The sequence below is a fragment of the Grampus griseus genome (assembly GCF_964374135.1).
Source record: "Grampus griseus genome assembly, chromosome: 17".
Classification (NCBI taxonomy): domain Eukaryota; kingdom Metazoa; phylum Chordata; class Mammalia; order Artiodactyla; family Delphinidae; genus Grampus; species Grampus griseus.
In genome coordinates this window covers 46,819,688-46,840,463 of record NC_139011.1, presented here as the reverse complement: position 1 = coordinate 46,840,463, position 20,776 = coordinate 46,819,688, and the positions used below count along the sequence as shown (strand labels likewise).

The 20,776-nt window shown below is 38.0% G+C and overlaps 1 protein-coding gene across 6 annotated transcripts in view; it reads right to left on the bottom strand.

Moving 5' to 3' along the window:
* Window positions 1–1,641: 1,641 nt before the first annotated feature.
* LOC309835204 (uncharacterized protein) overlaps window positions 1,642–20,776 on the bottom strand; it is a 44,335-nt gene continuing 25,200 nt past the window's right edge. For 2 of the 6 annotated variants that reach the window (XR_014297979.1, XR_014297980.1), the window contains 2 exons: window positions 16,726–17,059; window positions 1,642–1,871 (listed from right to left, as the gene is read on the bottom strand). Coding sequence is in view for 3 of the 6 variants with exons in the window: in XM_082674617.1 (XP_082530743.1) it covers window positions 16,751–17,062; window positions 17,379–17,435 (369 nt within the window). In the remaining 3 variants the exon portion in view is untranslated. Of the gene's footprint in view, window positions 1,872–16,725; window positions 17,063–17,378; window positions 17,521–20,776 lie in introns of those variants that run through there. The other 4 variants (XM_082674616.1, XM_082674615.1, XM_082674617.1 and 1 more) reach the window with 3 other exon arrangements.

Below are 20,776 nucleotides of genomic sequence, written 5' to 3'. Positions count from 1 at the left end.
AGTGAGGCCACAAGGAATTGTTCACTGGGTACCTTTTCCCCAAACCTCACTAACTGGGAGAAACTGACCACTGGATTATGTGCCTTGAAGGAAAACAAAAATGTTGAAAGCAAAGAGTGTGGAGCTTGTTTAGAAAGCAAGCTCTATCCTTTGGTCACCTGCTGATGATAATAGCATTGGCTGAGACCTGACCATTTACAATGAAGGCAGTTCTGTAGGTAATAAGTTCCAGGAGGGCCCGAACTGAGTATGTCTGTTTCAGCATTTAGCATGGTTTGGCATCTGAGAGGCCGGTACATTATTGGCATATCGTAGACTTAAAAATGAATATTTGTGGATTGTCTGAATGAGTGGATGTGTGTGATTCACATCCTATTTGCAGGTCCTATGCCCTACAGTGGATTTTCAGTGTCAGGTTGTGAAAGTATTTACGACGGGGATTGGCATTGTTCCCTATCTAATGGATAAAGATTACACATGAAAGGACTTTACATTGACATCCCAAAAGCCTCATAGGAATTACTTAACAAAAAAATAAAATTGGATTCTGTATAATTTCTGATTTGTAAGCTGGCCAGAACACTGGTATTTCAGCCAGTCCTCTGGTAGTTCCGATGACGTCCCCATGATCACCCAGGCATAATCAGAATGGCTTTAGGATTTGGGAGCCAAAATGTTCCTCAGTATTTACGGCATTGCTAGTCCATTTAAGAAAATGGACTATTGAAAAAATAGCTTCAGACACAATATGGCATTATATGATTTAGCATGAAATCTGAGAAATATAGAGGTTATCGGAAGCCTGCAATGGTAACGTTACCTCTGCTATTGAAATTATTGTCTTTAAACAAAGATTCTACATCAGTAATGCTATATATGTATATTTTTTTATGATATTCAGGTTAATTTCCTATTCCCTCTAAGGAAGTAATTGGTTGGTTGGTATGAGAGATGGTGTGTCTTCCAAAGGTGAAAAGTATTATTTTGTTGTAATTTCCAGCTACCTAAGGATGGGAGAGGCCCAGGACACTGCAGTCAGTATATTATGTGGAGCAGGTTATATTGTGGTTTATTTATGAACTTTTACATGTTTATTTTCTGTGCAAGTTTGTGTGCTCCTTTTTGAGTTTTGGTAGATAAGTGTTTTGTAACTTTGGAATACTTGGAGTTTTTTTTTATATATATATGTATAACATATATATATATATATATATTTTAATGTAGTAGTTAAAGCCGTGGAGAGTGTACTAGTCTACCTAGGTTCAAATTCTGGCTTTACCCTATGACTTCCCTGTGGCTTCCTCTGCTCACCTATTAAAAAGGAGGATAATAAGACTGCTGTGGTGAGTTATATACTAAGTGCTATTTAAGCATTTGCTATAATGATCATGTATACTCGAAGGCAAGGAACTTGCCCCTTGATCGTCTCTGTATTCCTAGTGCTTAAGAATTCCTAGTGCTTTCCTAGTGCATTGTCTTAGGATAGAGATAGCTCAGTATAGTTCTTCTCACTATAAAGTACTGTTACGTTGAAAGTCTTTGCTTGTGTACTAATAATCTGTGACATATCTGCTGAGGACAAGGAAAGGAATAGTTTTAAAACTGCAATGGATAACAAAAGATTGTATGACGTAATGCCTTTATTATGTAATTATAAAACTAACAAATGATCATGGTAGAAAATTTGAAAAACTCCTAGACAAAAGAGAGATCAACAACATTTGGAGTAACTTTCAGAGTGTAGAGCTGTCCATGAATATTAGTGCTTTCATATTTTCCAGGACTTTCAGTAGACTCTGCTTCTTAAGAGTCTATTCATGATATTTTACTTTAATGATGTTTTCATCATGGGGACACACACACAGAGAAATCTGTTAAAAAAAAAGAAAGACAGGTAAATCACTGATGTTTCAGATGGCCACATGAAATAAAGTGAGAAAGGTCAACAAGCTGAAAGAATGTGGAGTAGCATCTCCTTAATTGCTTACATAATTCTGATAATTACCTCTTTGTGGATAAAGTAATTAATGGGGAATCTAATTCAACAAAAAGATATGAACTGCAAGCCTTCTCGAAGCCAAGTATTTCTTTCCACAAAAGGTTACTTTCCTCGGCCGTGCTTCCTTATTACCTGACAGGGAAAGAGTATTGTATGGCAAAGGATCTTCCTGAAGGAGGATGCTTCCCACACTGATTGTCATAAGTGACTTCGGGATTACTGTTGCTGTATTACCAAAATCTTAAACTAGGATATTTTTGACAAATGCGGTCCTTAGTTAATTTTTAGAGCTACAAACTGTCAGATGGCTCTGAAATAACAATTGTCTGGCTATTCTTCAGGGTGATCACAATATGGAAATGACCTTGAGGTATCACTAAAAAGCAGGAAGGTGTGAGTCTTCCTTTGGTTCCAGAGTGAAATGCGAGTTGGAGTTGGAGTTGGAAAAGAGGCCCACAACCAAGTGATAGAGAAGGAAATGTGAGGTCATCAGTGAAAAACCAGGTTGAAGTTAAGGTGAAGAGGCATGAGGAAATGGTCAACTGTTCCAGTATTACAAAGATCATCAAGAAGCATATCCATGAATGTGTTTTGTATTGCAATCTGCTGAAAAAGAGACAAATATCCTGGCCTGGCCTTCATGGAGATTGTATTTTATTGATTCTGATAATAGATTATTGTTGAAAAGGGCCTCCTATAAATTATAACCATGCAAAGGCAACAAGATAATTTTTTTTCTTTATGTATGTGTTTCTCATTCCTACTCACTTCTCTCTTAGGGGAGGAGAAAATCACAAAAAGCAAAAATGTCAATTCTCAGCTATTCATTTTCAAAATAATTTTTTTTCCAAATTCCAGTGGAGACAATAGGTTAACTGTTAAGATTTGTAAGCCTCAAAAAGCTAGATTTTTACAAAGTGTCACCAAATTTTATTCTATAAATAATAGCTTTGCAAAGAATATATGGTGATGCAAAGTTGGAAAAAGCTGGTTTTTCTTCCGTGAATGGCTTCACTGTGTTGGGAGAAGAGGCACAGAAGAAATCAAAGAAATTAAACATGGGGTGAATTTTCCTTATAGAGAACTCTAGTGCTTTAAAATAGACTAGATAATCCTAGGGATAATCTGAGGGTAGAACAGACCGATGCCTCATTTCCAATCTGGTACCCTGGAAGAAAACAGTGTATTTTCTTTAAGGTCTTGAGAGGTTTTTCTTCTGCTTTGTTTTGGTTTTGGTTCATTTTGTAATCAACCTTATTAAGGTATCATTTACATACATGAAATGCAGACATTTTTAGTCAACGGCTCAGTGACTTTTAATTAATGTATACATTTGTATAACTACCACCCCCATAAAGATAGATAACAATTCTAAAACCCTAGAAAGTTTCCTCCCAGGCTTTTGCAAAAGTATCCCCATCTCCCACCCCAAGGCAACCACGGATCTGTTTTTTATCTTTAGAGATGACTTTTGCCCAGTTTAGAATTTCATGTAAGTTGAATAATACAGTAGGTGCCCTTCTGATCTGGCTTCACTTGCTCAGCATATGATTTTTGAGATTCATTCATGTTGGGATGTTTTAAACCAGGACTTTAGCCTGGGTGGCTGATGTTGTCTGAAGGCACCTATAGGTACATCTGAGTCTCTGGCATTGTCACTGTCTGTTCTTGGCTCAGTATTTTCAACTTTATAAGAAGCACAAGGTTGAAGTAAGGAAGATCATTGTCAGTATAATGGATGTGAAGTGGGTTCTGTTATATAATATTCTCAGCATAAATTGATCTGCTTGGAATCATTGTGTTGATAATGGACAAGGATACTCCTCCTCCAAAAACCTTGATACTATAAAACTTCTAAAGGACGCTGTCCTAGGACTCTTTTAATTTTCATGTTTTGGGAAACATTTCTGGAGAATTCAAATGCTCGCAACCTGAAAGAAACAATTATTCACCTGAAAGCTGACTCTGCTAAAGTTGAGTTGTCCGACCTTTACATGCTGATAGAACCCAAATAGCCTTGCAAAACAATGCTCTCTTATTGGATATAAGCATATAGATTGGTGAAGATGGACGTGTATATGCAGTAAAGTGAAAAAGCAAAGAATCTTTGAGTTTCCCTTGCTGGGTTTTTTTATTTTTTCATTTAAGTTTCTATAGCATATGCTAATAATTCAGGGAAACCTCAGGTTAGTTTTAGGTCCACTCTACGTACTCCATATCCACCATTTTTCTACCTTCCTTCTTTTCTTCCATCTTTCCTTTCTAACTTCTTATAATCCATTATACTTAATCCTGCATTTGCTGAGGTGGCAATTAGTGTAGGAAAATACTGTGAAATTTTGCTGTTCAGAATGCATGTTGACCAAATTCTATATTGAGAAAAGGTCTGAATTTACCCAGAGTAACCCTTTCTCAGCGTCTTTGAATAAAGGGCATAGAAACTGGGCTATATATAATATCCTGACAGGTATGTAGAACTCATAGCAATTGCCCTAAAGAGCTTACCTAGCGTAGATGCATATGAATGCATTTAATAATTGCTTTATTGGCAGCAGTGCCAACATACACAGTCTGTTTGGTTTTATATCATTCTCATTACCTGCTGTTTACCACTGTATACATTGCTAATGGTGTGGTTTCTATGGCTTGTGAATTTCACGGCCAAATAATATGTAATTTATTGCACACTTTAGTGTAGAAGATGGAGACTCCATAACTTTTCGTGTGCTCTTTGCCCCTTTAGAATGTATTACACTGAGATCAGGCAATGTAATAAATTTATTTCAAATGTGCATGATAGCTAAACATCAATTAGGACTGATGGGCAATATTTCTGCTTCCAGCAACATAACAGTTTTTAAAGACTAAGCCATTGAACGTGGAGTCACTGAACATGGGACTCAGTTCACTGGGATCCTTCTTAGAAAACTAAAGGAAAACTTGAATTGGATTTGTGTGGCTTATTCAAGTAGTAACTAATCACCTACCTCTTGGTGAACTTAATTTGTCACAATTGTTTGGTATTTTATTAACTCTCTTCCCCTTCTTCCCCGACTCTCACGAGAACGGATCATGAGTATCTTAAAACATACTAAGTCGTCTTCCATCCCTGTTAATCTAACTACAAAAGCACACTTTCCTTATCCAATGTAACTTACTGTCTTTTAGAGTGGCTGGGGTTTTAATTCTCTACAAAATTAAAACCAGCAAAGAGAAACATTTTCAAGAAGCCACCACATTGTAGCGCTTTAGAAAGAAGACTTTAGAATTAAGGGCAACTATATCATTTTATAGCTAAAGCACCTGAGGCCTAAAGTAGGCAGGTAACCATCGAGGTCAGGGAAAGGGGTTGAAGATCAGGTTTCCAGAAAGAGTCTAGAGGGACTCAATCTGAGCAGGTCAAAAACTGAAAGGAGGCCACAAATGTTCTGGGAAGGCTGGCATCTGGCCTCAAGTGTGGGATTCAGACAGGGAGTGGACCCGGGGGGAACTGAGCTTCTGCAGTAGGCAGAGAAGTCCACCTCCTCTCAGGAAATTACCACTGACATCAGGGAGTTGAGGGGAAAGAACAGAATTCCAGTCCACCTGAGAAAGCAGGCCAGTCTGATTAACTCAGAATTTAGGCTTATTTCAGATACTTCTTGAGAAAGAACCTGGACAAGAGCAAGTCCCACGCAGCCTCTTTTAAATCCATGCCCAGTATTTTCTGGTGGAGCTGCTTAAACCCTCCAAGTGACTCCAGTATTTTAATTTCACTCTGTATTTAATTTCGACAGTTCTATGATTGATTATTTAATGGGCAAATAAGTAGGGTCACAAAAGAGTGTGAATGTATTTTACAGGATGAGGATGGGCGGAGTGGAGCAGTCTGGAATAGGACACCAATAAAAAGGGATCTTGGTAAAGAAGAACGTCTATTAGAAATGGAGAGGAATTCGCAAGGAAATTAGTGCCTGACACCACGCCCTACTCTCTGCATGTTTAGAAGCTAGTTTCTAATTTTAGTTTCGTAGGAGCTGTCCCTGTGATGAATTCTCTTTTACCTCCACACCATTTATCACATGGACATATTGTGAAGTTTGTGTGAGAGAAAGCAAGTATTAGAATTTGTCTTGCAAGGAGCTATAAACACTTCCTGGAACAATCTAGGGTAGAAGGAAAAGGAAAGGAAGGTGGAAACAAAGGAGGAAGACAGCTAATGATGCTGGAGTCTCTCGCTGGGATTTGTGGTATCTCTTTTTGAAACTAAGTACAGAAAGTCAGAACTTGACTGATTGTTTCCTGATCACGGTTTGTTTTCAGTTCTGCTTTTTTCTTGCTCTCTCATCAGTTATTCCAGCCATTGCTATGTCATTTTCAGTTTCAGTAAGCATGCCTGTCTTGTTTCCATTTGCATTATTCATGCAAACGTTGATTGAACTGATGACCCCGAGTTATCAAGGAAACATTAGATACACCAGTAGATACATTTCTTAATTTTAGAAAAAAATTACCGAGTGAAGGTTAAAATAACTCCTCTTAAATTTGTCATTTTAAAAAAACTTCTCCTAACATACAATACCTCATTGCCTAACAATGCCAGATAAATGAAGAATTCCTATGTATTCATGAATGCAGGCTAGTCTGTATATTTTTTGGCAGGTATGACCGTTACCGAGGGTAACGGCCTGGTTTGCCGGCCATGTCCTGTCTCCTAGATAGTTGTAGTTTCTGTTGTCTTTCAGTTGGTCCATTGGATATCAGAGGTGAATTTATAAAACTATACTTCCCTTTACACTTAGTTTTTTGTTTTGTTTTGTTTTACTTGAAGTATAGTTGATTGACAATGTTGTGTTTCAGGTGTACAGCCAAGTGATTCCGATATATGTATTTCTTCTTCAGATCCTTTTCCATTATAGGTTATTACAAGGTATTGAATATAGTTGCCTGTGCTATACAGTAGGACCTCGTAGTCTATCTACTTTATATATAGTATACACTTACTTTGTGTGATCCACGCTGGTCAGACCACATGATTATTTTCACTTCTGATATAATTTTTTCAGGTCCAACCTCAAATCTTTGATAAGAAGATATTTTTTAGCATGTGTGTGCTCTAAATCCAACAGTAGTTAGCAGAGATATGGTTTTGCACTAGGTAATCTTCGCTTTTTTGTTCTCGGCCAACCAACTGAAAATTAGCTTTTATTTTCTGGTTGGTTTGCTAGATGTTTATGACTATAATAAAAGTCTTACATTTTGTCTCATATCTTAAAACACAATCTGAATTAGCAATGGGTATTGTGCTATACATAGGCGCTGTGATATAAATATTGTATAAGTGAGATGTAATGCTTGGTGTACATAAGGGTTCAATAGTCCACCGTGAGAGTGCAGCCTTTTGAACAACCTCAGTGATAAGTGGGAACCACTTGTCCAAGACTTTTATTTAAGATGCAATACTCATTTCTATCCCCTTCAATACATTTTAAGTACCCCAAGCTAGAATAATGGGGCTAGAGGTGCAAGAAGAATATTATACCAAACAGGGGCAATATAAAAAAAGATTACAATCAAATTTTTCTTATTAAAAATATAAGTCAAAAACCTAAATACAATATTATTCCACAGAGTTTTAAGGTATATTAAAAACATTGTGATAGGATGTTTCAAAAATTATGGTACAATCCCCTTCTGACACCCTCATTCCTGAGTCACCACTTCAGCAGGACTGGGCTTTGGCATACTCAACCCACATGATGAGACAATAGCAAAAGAGCTTGACGGCTCAGTTGCCGAGGACTAGCCCGCTAGCCGAGGACTAACCCACTAGGTTCTGAAGAGAAGTGGACCAGGTGCTCCCACTGTCCAAACCAACCACCGAACCTGTGAGTGAGGCTGTCTCAGACCAGCTCTCACTCAGCTGATCCATCAGTTGACTAAAACTGCATGAAGGAGCCCAGATAAAACCAAAAGTAAAACACTACCCAGATGAATCCAGTCCCAAATGGCCAAGTAATTGCTATTTTAAGCCACTAAGTTTTTTGTTGTTTTTTTGTTTTTATATCTTTATTGGAGTATAATTTCTTTACAATGGTTTGTTAGTTTCTGCTTTATAACAAAGTGAATCAGTTATACATATACATATGTTCCCATATCTCTTCCCTCTTGTGTCTCCCTCCCTCCCAACCTCCCTATCCCACCCCTCTAGGTGGTCACAAAGCACCAAGCTGATCTCCCTAAGCCACTCAGTTTTGAGGTGGTTTGTAATACAGCAAAAGCTAATCTATACTATAATACGATTTGGTCAAGTGGGTTTATCCTTGAGAATGCAAGGTTGGTTCAGTATCAGCCAATCAATTCATGTGATTCACTGTATTAGTTAAATAAAAGGAGAAAATCATATCATCATTCTTTTTAGATAGAAGAGATAAAAAGCATCCCATGAGGTTCAAAATCTATTGGGTAGGGTAAATTTTATAAAACTAGATCCAAATAATAACTATCTTTCCTTGATAAAGGCTATATACCAAAAATACATGGCACATGTATACACTAACAAAAATTATTATACTACTAATTTTTTAAAAAAATTAGCATTTCTTTTAAGGAGAGAATTGAGATGAAGATTTCTAACATTACTGGTCTATTGGAACCGACCTTTTTGGAGCTGTGTATTGAGAGAAATAGAAAGAGAGAAGGTTTAGAAGAATATAGATAAAAATGTCATATTTATAGATTGTTTTGATTATGTATTTCATTGGAAACACAGGAAAATCAATAAACTATTAAATCTAAGAAAAGAGCTCAACATAGGGGCTGGAAAAAAATTAATACACCAAAATCAATTGTGTTCCTCCATAGCATCAATATCTAGATACAATACAAGATGAATTTACCACAGTAACAAAACCTATAGAGAGTATGGGGTTTCACCTAATAAATTATGCAGAAAATCTTCATAATGAAAACTTTATTAGAGGACACATGAGTAAAAGAAATTTGTATCACAGGTATGGATGAGATGACTTACTATAATAATATAAATGTCCTTATATTAATCTATAAAATTAAATGCAACTGTAATAAAAGGCCAAGCTCTTTTTTTTTTTTTGAGGGACAGCATAAAAAGTGATTCTAAAATATATCTGGGGGACTTCCCTGGTGACGCAGTGGTTGAGAATCCGCCTGCCAATGGAGGGAACATGGGTTCAATCCCTGGTCCAGGAAGATCCCACATGCCACGGAGCAACTAAGCTGGTGCACCACAACTGCTGAGCCTGCACTCTAGAGCCCACGAGCCACAACTACTGAAGCCCACGAGCCTGGAGCCTGTGCTCTGCAACAAGGGAAGACACTGCAATGACAAGCCTGTGCACCACAACAAAGAGTAGCCTCCTGCCCCACCCCTCGCTGCAACTAGACAAAGCTCACACGCAGCAATGAAGACCCAATGCAGCCAAAAAAAAAAAAAAAAGAAAAAAAAAAGAGCAGATTGCTCTATCTCCTATAAAAAAAATAAAATAAAATAAAGTAAAATAAAATGTATCTGGAAGAATAAAGTTCTCCATACAGCTAAGGTAGTTTTGAAAAATAAGCTCAAAATGGAGAATGTGCCCTACACATTAAGATATATTGGGAAGTCATGATAGATAAGAACTGTGTGATGCCCTTGGAAGAAACAGCAAATAAGAAAACAAATCAAACAGGTGGCCTAGAAATAGAGCTATATACAGATAGAAAGTTGGCACATGAAAGAGATGGAATCATAGTCCAATGGAGGAAGTTGAATTACAGCTTTTGGGGAAACAGTCTCATTTTAAAAAGAGAGATGAGACTGGATCTTAACCTAGTGATATCACTTATGTTGTACCCAGTCCTATATAGCTCACCTCATCTTCACAAAAAAATCCACAAGGCATAAACTATTATCCTCATTTTACAGGTGGAAAAACAGGTATGAGAGATAAAATGACTAGCCTAAGAAGTACATGGTGGAGCTGGAACTTAAACCCCACAGAAATCATTCTATTAACCATTATGTTATATAATTCCACCTAATGTACAAAACTAAAATACAATAGTTTTAATATTTAAATGTGAAAAATAAAATCTAGAGAGAATAAAAGAAATTGCAAGGTAATATATTTGTGATTTCAGGGTAAGAGATGAAATAGATCTTTGAAAAATAAAGAAGCATACATTGTATGAAGCAAAAGTGATGAATTTAACTATATTAAAATTATAAATTTATTAATATAAAAAATCTGATTTAAAAAAATAGGCAGAAGAGCTGAATTGACATTTTTCCAAAGAAAACATACAGATGGCCAACAGGCACATGAAAAGATGCTCAACATCACTAGCCATCAGGGAAATGCAAATCAAAACAACAATGAGATCACCTCACACATGTCAGAATGGCTATCATAAAAAAGAACAAAACTAACAAGCCTTGGCGAGGATGTGGAGAAAAGGGAACCCTGGTACACTGTTGGTGGGAATGTTAACTGATGTAGCCACTAGAGGGGTGGGATAGGGAGAGTGGAAGGGAGACAGAAGAGGAAGAAAATATGGGGACATATGTATATGTATAGCTGACTCACTTTGTTATAAAGCAGATACTAACACACCATTGTAAAGCAACTATACTCCAATAAAGATGTTAATAAAAACAAAAACAAAACAGAACAACCATATAATCCAGTAATTCCACTCCTGGGTATATATCTGAAGAAAACAGAAACACTGATTTGAAAAGATGCATGCACCCACATCCAGTGTTTATAACAGCATTGTTTACAATAGCCAAGATATGGAAGCAACCTAAGTGTCCATCAACAGATGAATGAACAAAGAATACGTGCCATATGTACACAATGGAACACTGCTCAGCCATAAAAAATGATTAAATTGTGCCATTTACAACAATATAGATGGCCCTGGAGGGTATTATGCTTAGTGAAATAAGTCAGACAAAGACAAATACTGTAATGATATCACTTATAAATAGAATCTAAAAAATAAGACGAATGAATACAACAAAACAGAAAGAGATTCACAGATATAGAAAACAATTTAGTGGTTACCAGTGGGGAGAGGGAAGCGAGAGGGGCAAGATACAGACTGGGAATTAGGAAGTGCAGACAACTATGTATAAAATAAATGAGATACAAGGATATATTGTAGGGCATGGGGAATATAGCCAATATTTTATAATAACTTTCAATGGAGCATAATCTATAAAAATATTGAATCACCATGTTGTACACCTGAAATTAACATAATATTGTAAATCAATTATACTTTAATAGAAAATTAGAATTTTATGTACAGTAAAGGATACCAAAGTCAGACTGAAAAGCAGTTGATGGGTAGAAGACATATACATTATCTAAAACCCAACAAAGGACTCAACATCTGAATACAAAAACTTCTACATCTCTAAAGACACACAATACTCAACAGAAAAATGAGCGAAGGTCATGATAGGCAATTCATAGAATGGAAAACATGAATAGCAAGAAAGTATATGAAGACCTAACTTTTCTACAATCAGAGCAATGCAGAATTAAAACACCTTACTTCATATGAATCCACACATGCCAAATTTCCAGAAGTTAAAATGCAAATTATGCTGTGGAGCAACTACGCCTGCGCACCACAACTACTGAGCCTGCGCTCTAGAGCCTGGGAGCCACAGCTACTGAGCCCGCGTGCCTAGAGCCTGTGCTCCGCAACAAGAGAAGCCACTGCAATGAGAAGCCTGCGCACCGCAACGAAGAGTAGACCCCGCTCGCTGCAACTAGAGAGAGCCTGAGTGTAGCAACGAAGACCCAATGCAGCCAAAAATAAATTAATTAATTTTTAAAAATGCAGATTAACAGCGTGTGGTGACAAAGAATATGGCAAGAGAGAAATTCCAAGTATTGCTGGTGAGGGGAAAATGGTACAGCTATTCTGGGGAGGAATCTGTGAAATAAGGCATATATATGACTTCTACCTCAGCCATTCCACAGCTGCACTGTTACTCTGCACTGTTACTCAAGGGGACATGTGGAAAGAGTGTATTAATGCCTATGGTGGACATAAAGTGTTGAAAATAGCCTAAGTATGTATCACCAGGGTAATGGATAAGCAAAACATGGTATTAACATATGGTGGAATATTAGACAGTGGCCAGAAGCAATAATTTCTATGGAGCAACACAGACAAATTTTAAAACAAAAATTTTGTGTAGAAAAAATAAAAGAATAGGATGTGATTTTTAGTCGATACTACTTTTGCAAAAATTAGAAAATACAAAACAATTCGGTATTTCAAATATATACATATGTTTAAAATAACTATGAAAGGTGAGTTGGGAAATTACATATTAAATGGCCCAAATGGTGCTATATAGGGGAAAATAAAGGAAATAAATCTGGCAGAGGAACGTCGGGGCCAAAACCAATATTTAAAGTATAGAAAATAGAGTGACCATACACACTGATGATAGAGTGACATGAACTGAGGCATATGGTCCCTTTTGAGTAAATGCCTTAAATACAAACTAAAAAAATAATGTCATAAGATTTACAAGCACTATAAAAATATTTAGCATTATTGCAGTAGAAAGTAGAAATATATAACCTTTCAACTTAAATAAAAACAAGACTGATGAAATATCATCTTTGTTCCCATGTCATCCATGCTAAGGAAGAAATAATAAATCAGCTTTTAAGATAGAATTTTTTACATGAGAGAGAAAAAAAAAAACAAAAAGAAACCCTAACTGTTTATCCCATGAAGGGAGAAAAAAACAATTTGAAAAGTCAGAGTAGAACTCTCTGAGGACAATATTTAACATCAATTTTTGTAAAACAGAATTTTAAGAAGCTGGTTTTGAATTGTTTATAGAGTTTCTAATTAGCATGCTGAGGAAATACAGGGTCCATCTTAATCCAGAAGCAAATAAACAGTTCTGACTCTTAAAATTCTAGGCTCTAGAGTAGGTGCGTGCTGGTGTGCTGGTGTGTATGTGTGTGTGTGTGCACATTTGCTGTGTGTTTTCAATAAACTCAAGAGTACATAAGCGTGTATGTTATTACATTGTAACAATTCTTGAGCAAGTCTATCTGAAGGTCAGTAGCAAACAAGTAGATGCCGCTTGGGTGGCCCCCCAAACTCTCAGGTAATGCGCAGATCTGGCTTGGCAATCATGTTCTGCTTTTAGACATAATGCATTTTTATGTTCTTGTTAGCATTGAAAGACTAACTTGAATATTCTGCAACTGATGAAATGGACAACAGAGCAGTTACCTAGAGTTTACAAGTATTGGGGGCAGTAAAACTTTAGTTCTAGATTTAACTTGGATTTTAGTCCTAATTTAACTTGGATTTTCTACAACGCATTTTCTTCCTATAAACTGGAGGTATATACCACCATAATCCTAAAAAACCTGTGACTTTGGGCTTCAGGGGTCTAAGCCTTCTCTCTAAGTGACTGAAAGGTACAACTGGATATTAGACCTGTCTAAAAATTGTCCTTTTCTGTCCTCATATACAAGGGTTCAGCTTGATTTTTGGATAGCTGTCATTAAAAAAAAAAAAAAAAGTGCAAAGAGCTAATGCCTTTTGCTACAAGACAAAACCATTTCTCCCGGACATGCAGTAATAGGAGGCAATGCCATGTGTTGGAAGCATGCACATATTTTATGATAGATATTAATCTGGAGGTTAACAGCTAGGTGCTCTGGTTGAAGTAGTTTATTTCAAACATACATATAATGTTAACCCACTTTGTAACAAAGCCTTCAACATTTCATATGCAAATTCATTTTTCTTTCTAGTTTAAGCCCAAGGAAATCCCTATAAGTCTTGTCTCCAAAGAGTAAATATAAAGAATTCATAAGATTAAAGAGTTCTTATCAATTGTATAAAAAACTAGAAATGTACTAACTAGACAAGAATGTAGACGTCTAAGAGAATGTCCAACAAATAGAAAAGTAGAGGACTGCACTGAGATTGCAATCCTGAGAAAAATACATTATTTCTAAATGAAAAAGTAAAAGGAGATAGTATAAATTAAAGCCAGAAGAAAAATTTAAAACCTACAAAAATACGAGTCAATACAAAGTTAAAAACCCATGAATTTTACTATATACCCAAAGGCTTCACAAAAGATCTCATGAATATCACAAATTAAAATAAAACAAACAAAAGCCAGAAATATTGTTTTCCCCAAATTGTACGACTACCTGCTTATTGCTTCAGTGGTAAGAAGAAAAATTATCTTCAAATAGTTAAATTATATACCTACTTATATTTTAACTCTTAGGTGGATCTTGTTATATAATATATATGATCTTTAAAGAAAACTTGATTGTTTATTTTGGCATCTCTTAGGAAATTCCTATTTAATTAGATAAATCTCCTTAGATAACTCTTAAATAAAAATAGATGCAAATACAGTATGTTTCATATCATTCATTTGAGACCTCTAAGAGTTGGAAAAGCTCAACCTGGAGAAGAAACTAGTTTTATTGAGGGAAGAAACTACTTTCCAGTTTAGGAGGGATTATCCCATTTCTGTAGAGGAAGCAATCAGGAAGATACAAAAAGAATGATCCTTGCCTAGTGCTAAGGCCAGAACTACTGTGAATATTGTACCAGATCTTGTAAAAACAGCCACTGTGCTGGCACTCACAGGCCTGGGTCATGGTGTGTTCAACAATAAAACTTTGTTCCAAAGGATGGAACTCCTTCGGGCCAAAAAGCTTTCACCTGCATTATTCCATTAACCTCACTGTTTTGTTATGGGAAAAATGTGTTTATTTTTTGAAATGACATTGAAATATAACCTTAAAAGAACACTTTAGGTCTCAACAAGATTCTCTTCTCTTTCAGCCAACACATTACCTTTTAGAAATCAACAGTCTACTTCTTTCTTTAAATCATCACATTTCAAAGCTGTAGCAGCTAATAAATGTTAATATGATTTTTCCAAAACTGCAATCTCCCTAAATTTCTATGCTGTCTTCTTTATCCTGTCTTTTCAAGGTAAAGGTATCTTTCCAGTTTCCTTAGCATTATCAGGATTATGGATTTTGTTCATTGTTAAAGTTTGTTATTTATGGACATAAGTTAATGTAAATGCAAAAATATCTCGTATTATTCACAAGCTGGCTGACTTAAATCACTCGCTCTTAAAACAACTTTACTGCTCTCCAATCTGTTCAAATGCACGGAAATATAAATTCAGGATGATGTGGCTTTTCTGCAATGCTTTCTTTTCAGGCTGCAGTCTACATGACAGCGTTCTATTTTATGCTTGCTGCTGTTGTTGTTCAATCTATAAAATCTCTCTTGAAGACCCCCAAAACAGCTTGTAATTTACTTTTACTTTTGGTGACTCACTGTTTTCAAATTGCCATCTCTGACCATATCCCCCTTCCAGGGGAATTTATGCAGACTTTTTTTTTTCCTTCTTCTACATACTGATTTACGCTAACCTGAACAATTTACCACTTCTACATCCATGTAGTAGCTCAAATAAAATGAGTTCCTGTGTTAATCCCACAGTAAACCTCGGTAATTCTCACATCACAGGAGTTGTAAACGTTTGTTAACAGAAAAAGAATGTTTTTCCCAAAATAGCTACATAACTCTTAAGACTACTCAAATTCCTAAATAATCCTTTTTACAAGACTCCCGCCAACTTTATTTTGATACATTACACATGTGGAGCCTATTTTAAAAGGTATTTAACAGTGACTTCATCAAAACAGCTTCCTAGTTGTTCTCATAATGTCTTTTTTCTAAAGTGTTCAAACTGTGTTTAAGCCAACTTGAATAGTGATGAATGTGAGCCGCTATCAAAACGCATAAGCATTCTGCCAAACAGGATGGGCAAAAATGTTCTAGATCTGCTCAATCTGACATTAGAGGTCATGCAACTTGAAAAATGAAATAACTATTTCCAACACTCATTGAGCCCTTCATTTTAAAAATAACTTCAGGGCTATTTCCACACTCTACATTTAATAATACAATTTTTTAAAAAGGATGCTAGGCTCGGTGAAATCAGAAACTGATCTGCCACTTAAAGCTGGTGAGTCTATTCTTAATGGGCCTCTGGTAGATTTGGGATACTGACGGTAGCAGTTTCATTTAAGAACTTCACTAGTAAAAAGAAGGACATCCGAAAAGGACTGCTGGGGAAGACAGGGAAGAGAAGACCGGAGTCTCCTGAGAAGAAAAAGAGAAACGATTTAAATAAAGTCGCTAAGGAGGAAGGAGGTGGTGAGAGGCGTAGACAGAAGAGCGAGAAAGAAGATTTAACGAGGAAGTGAAATGGAGCGCAGAGGAAGGCAGAAGCTAATGAGGAAACAAATGGGAAAGGTAGTGTTTTCAAACAGGCATGCACCAGGAAGGGACGAGTTACGGCCTGGAGTAGCCCCAGTGCTTTCAGGTGAAAGAGATGCTCGCAGAGAACAGGGACAAGCAGTTTACTTCCAGGCTTTGGAGCAAACTAAAATTTCCTGCCCCGAGCCTCTCCCAGCCTCGGCCGAGCGCGGAGGCGGCGGCTGGGGAAGGGGCCTAGCCAGGAGCCAGGCCCGGCGTCCCGCTCCTCTGGGCTCCGCGGCCGAGGGAAAGAGGCGAGGATTAAGCGGGGAGAGGTTCCGGCCGCAGCTCGGTGGCACCCCGAAAACGGTACGGGGCTTCGCGAGCCGTTCCCCCTGCGGCGGGGCGCCCAGCGGCCTTACCTGGGGCGAGGGAGGGAGGCGAGGTCTAGGGCGTCCGCTCGCGCCCACCGCAGAACCCCTCTGCTGCACTCAGCCCAGGCTTCCAACGGAGGCGCGACCCTGGCTCAGCCGCCGCTTCCCCCTCGGGGTCTTGGCCACCGCCTCCGCCGCCTCCGGGGCTGTTCACACCGTTGGGCCCCGCACGCCGCCGCCGCCTTCTCTCCACCCTAGCGCCGTTGCCGATTCGGCCGCCGCCACCTCCTCCGCCGCAGCCTCGTCTCTCTGGAGCACCTTCCAGCCACCGAACCCTGAGAAACAGAGACTCCAGCCGCGCCGGCAGGAAACTCCCCCGCAACTGCTAGGGGGACGAATTGGTCAGAACACCGGCGGCTTTTCCGCCATTGAGCAGCAGCCGCTCCGCTCCTTCTGCCTATGCAGACTCTTAACCCATAATTGCTTTACTCTTTACCTCTATTTCTGGGTTCTTAAATTAACTCTTACATCAGTGTTCTTCATTACTCAAATTATTTTTTCTTAGGAACTTTTCCTGGAAGTAAGTTCATGCTATTTTTGACAAGAAAACATTTGACTTCTGAAAGAATTCTTACGGAAATGGGTTTATATCCCAAATGCACCACCAAAAATCTTTGTGACCTTGCATAAACGTCCCTTACCATTTCAGGTGCTATCTTTGCTTGACTCCAAAGGGAACTGATTAAAACTATGAGCATCTAGCTGTTATGCACTTTTGTCTCAGTTTGGTCAATGAAACTCTCAAAAATCCATCAGATTTTCATTATTTTTATCATTAGCCTGTTTGTGTAAAATAAGTTACCATTTGTGGAGCCAGTGTTCTCCTTTATTCCGGCATCCAGTCATTGTAAATATTTCTCATGGACACATTCTTAGAAGGCCTATGAATAACCTGGCCTCTTACTGATTCTCCCTTTTGGAGTCTTACTAGCCAGACTTCCCCAATAACTTTCAGAGAGAGTTTTCCCCCTTTCCGGGTCTTCTTTTTGACTTCTATACGCCATAGAACTTTCAAAAGTCATCACACCAATATTAATATTACCACATACCCTCCAAAAAGCTCCAAGCTGTTTATGCCTATTCATTAAGTTAATACTTTATCAAAACTTGTCCAATTGAGTAGTTTTAGCACAGATATTTTACACATTTTAGCACAGACATGCTCTGTTTAAGGCTGACAGATCCATTAGGAATTAACTTTCTGGTACATTTTCCCTCTGACATTTTCCTCACAACTGCGTTTCTCATAACTGAGCCATCAGTTATCTCTTGCCTATAGAAAGGCAGATAAGAGAAAAGAAAGCTAAGTGAGAAAAGATATGTAAATAGACTAGCACAATATTGGACACATAATAAGTATTCAATAAATGATAGCAAGTATTCTTACCCTTATCCTCACATTAGTTTATATGTATTAAAAACTGATTACTGGACTCAACTCTTACTTCCATTTCTCATTAGATCCTCACAGAAACCTTGGAGGAAGCGAGGTTTTATCCCCGTTTTACAGGTTGGGAGACTGCAGCCTAGAGGGCTTAAGTACCTTAACTGAAGTCATATAGTCAAGAAATAAGCCTGTATTTGTCACAATCACTTGCCCATGCTTTGACGTGACACCACCACCCATCATTTACCCAGCTTCACCAAGGTACTACTAATTTTTTTACTCTTATTCTCCTCTCTTTGCTTCATACTGCCATTGTCACCAACCCAGTCAAATTCACTTTTAATTTTCCAATGTTAATGAAGGGAGTAGAAGGTGGAAATTGAGGTTAAAGGAGGAAACTTTAATGTTATTCAAGGATGACTTCATCTTAACTTCCAGCCTTCGTCTACCCATTCTCTGCTCCAGTCACACGCAGAGTATTTGCTATCTCTTCCGTAAGTCTTGACTTTTCTTATCTTTATGCCACTTTTCTTTTCTCCATTTGCAATGAATCTCCCTTTCCCTTGGTTCTTCACCATTTCTTTCTCCATACTCTCCATTAAGATTCAAATCTACCTTTAAAGCCCAACTCATATACCAGTTCTGTCCTGCAGTCTCCTGGATCTGCCAAGTCAGAACTAACCACTTGCTCCTCCGTGCTCCTGCAATGGCAATGATGTTAGAAGGGCGAGTGATTTTACAGCTCGCTCACCACCTACGGGAAATATGTCCTATTTGCCCTTCCACATCCTTTCTCCACCCAACTCTATATGGATGGCTTGCATGGCCTATCTTAGTAAGTGTCCTTGCTCTGGCTTCCGTTTGGCTCACCAATGAAGAGTACCAATAGAAGATTGTAGGGAACGAAGGAGGGGAGTGAAGTTAGGGTATTAATTCTTGCCAAATTGCTGGGAGTTGGCTGCATCCCCCAACTAACATATAGTGCTTCTCTGGGGGGCGTCACAGCATCTTTGGGGAGGACTCTCTCTCCAGCAAGGCTTCCTTTCTCTTTCATCTCCTATAAAGTAGCCACGCTTTTACTGAACCCAGGGCACTACACTATCTCTTGATTCTCTACATTGGGCTCAATTTATCCTTATTGATGTACCCCTGATTTCCTGCTGAGACCCTGTCTGATGAACTTTGTAATATGCTCTTCTAAGCTGTTAATTTTACAAACCACATTATTACACTTATTAGAAGAATGTCTTCAGGATGTGTCAGTAAGCTCTGATTGATGATAATGGTAAACAGCTAGAATTTATGGAACATAAAGTATGCTTTGGTTACTCTCTTGAGTACACTGTGTGCATTATTCTAATTAATTAAAATCACTGTTAGCTAAGCAAGGCACACAGATGCTAAGAGGTTCCCAGAAGTAACTTGCTCATGGTCACTCCAGTGTCTCAGTAGTGTTTAGGACTCAGATCTGTCCAAAGCCTAAACCTTAAGTTCTAGGTCTAAGCAGTGGCTCTCAAACTTGAGTATGCATCAGCATCACCAAGAGAGCTTGCTGAAACAGGTAGTGGGCCCCACCCCCAGAGTGTCTGAGTCTGTAGGTCTGGAGCAGGGCCCAAGACTTTCATTTCTAAAAATTCCTACGTGCAGCTGATGTGCTGGTCTGGATACCAGACTTTGAGAACCACTAGTCCAGGCATTTTAGGTCCAGAATTTCAGGTGTTAGAATAATTTTCTGGTGATAAATGTCCAAAAAAAAAAACAGCACTGCATTTTTCTGTTTGTAAGGAGGTAATAAATTCAATCTTAAAGAGTCAATAATGGGACTAAGTATTTAAGAAAGAAGAGTTATTCTCCAGGAAGATGGGAGGAGATGGACATTCTAAGGACAGGAATGCCCTTTCAGGAAACTTGCAAAGGGAACAGAAAAATAACATAGTAAGATTCTGCTATCCAGTGTTCACAGAACATGAGTGGGATACTCTTGACTGTAAAATGGGAAGCCAACTTTTGCTCACCATATACATACCTTATTCAGTACAAATGTTTATTAAGAATCTCCAAAAGCTAGACACTAGGCATCAGGGCTACACTGATAGAGCAGATAATGTGCCTGGCCTCACGGAGCTTGTGCTTCAGATGATGTACATCAGCTAGATAGACTGAATGATAGATACTATATTGGGTTCACACTTCATCTCAAGAAAAAAATATATCCATAGACGTGATCCAGGAGTCAAATAGCAAAAGACCTAGCCTCAAAGTGAGTGTTAATTTCATTAAATGGTAGGTAAAAATTATTTTATATGCTGAGATAGGCTCTGCTTAAAAGACACACTATTCCTCCAAACGTATTATACAAGCCAGCTTATAAACCTGTGACTTTTTCTAGGAGAAATGTTGCCTTCTTTCCCAAGAAGGGAGCAGTAGGGGTCGGGGTGGAAATAGTTTCATCATCAGAGGCACAGTCTCACTACTACTGTTCAGCTCCAATTCGCAACCTTCTGAATGGTTTCCAGACTAAGTCATTTAGCAAAGTGATGAAGAAAAAATGGCCCATTAATCTTACGATGCGTGTTATAACTTAACTCTGGGTTTAGCATAGGAAAAACATTATTTGCATTGATTATAAATATGCTTTATGGCTGCATATAT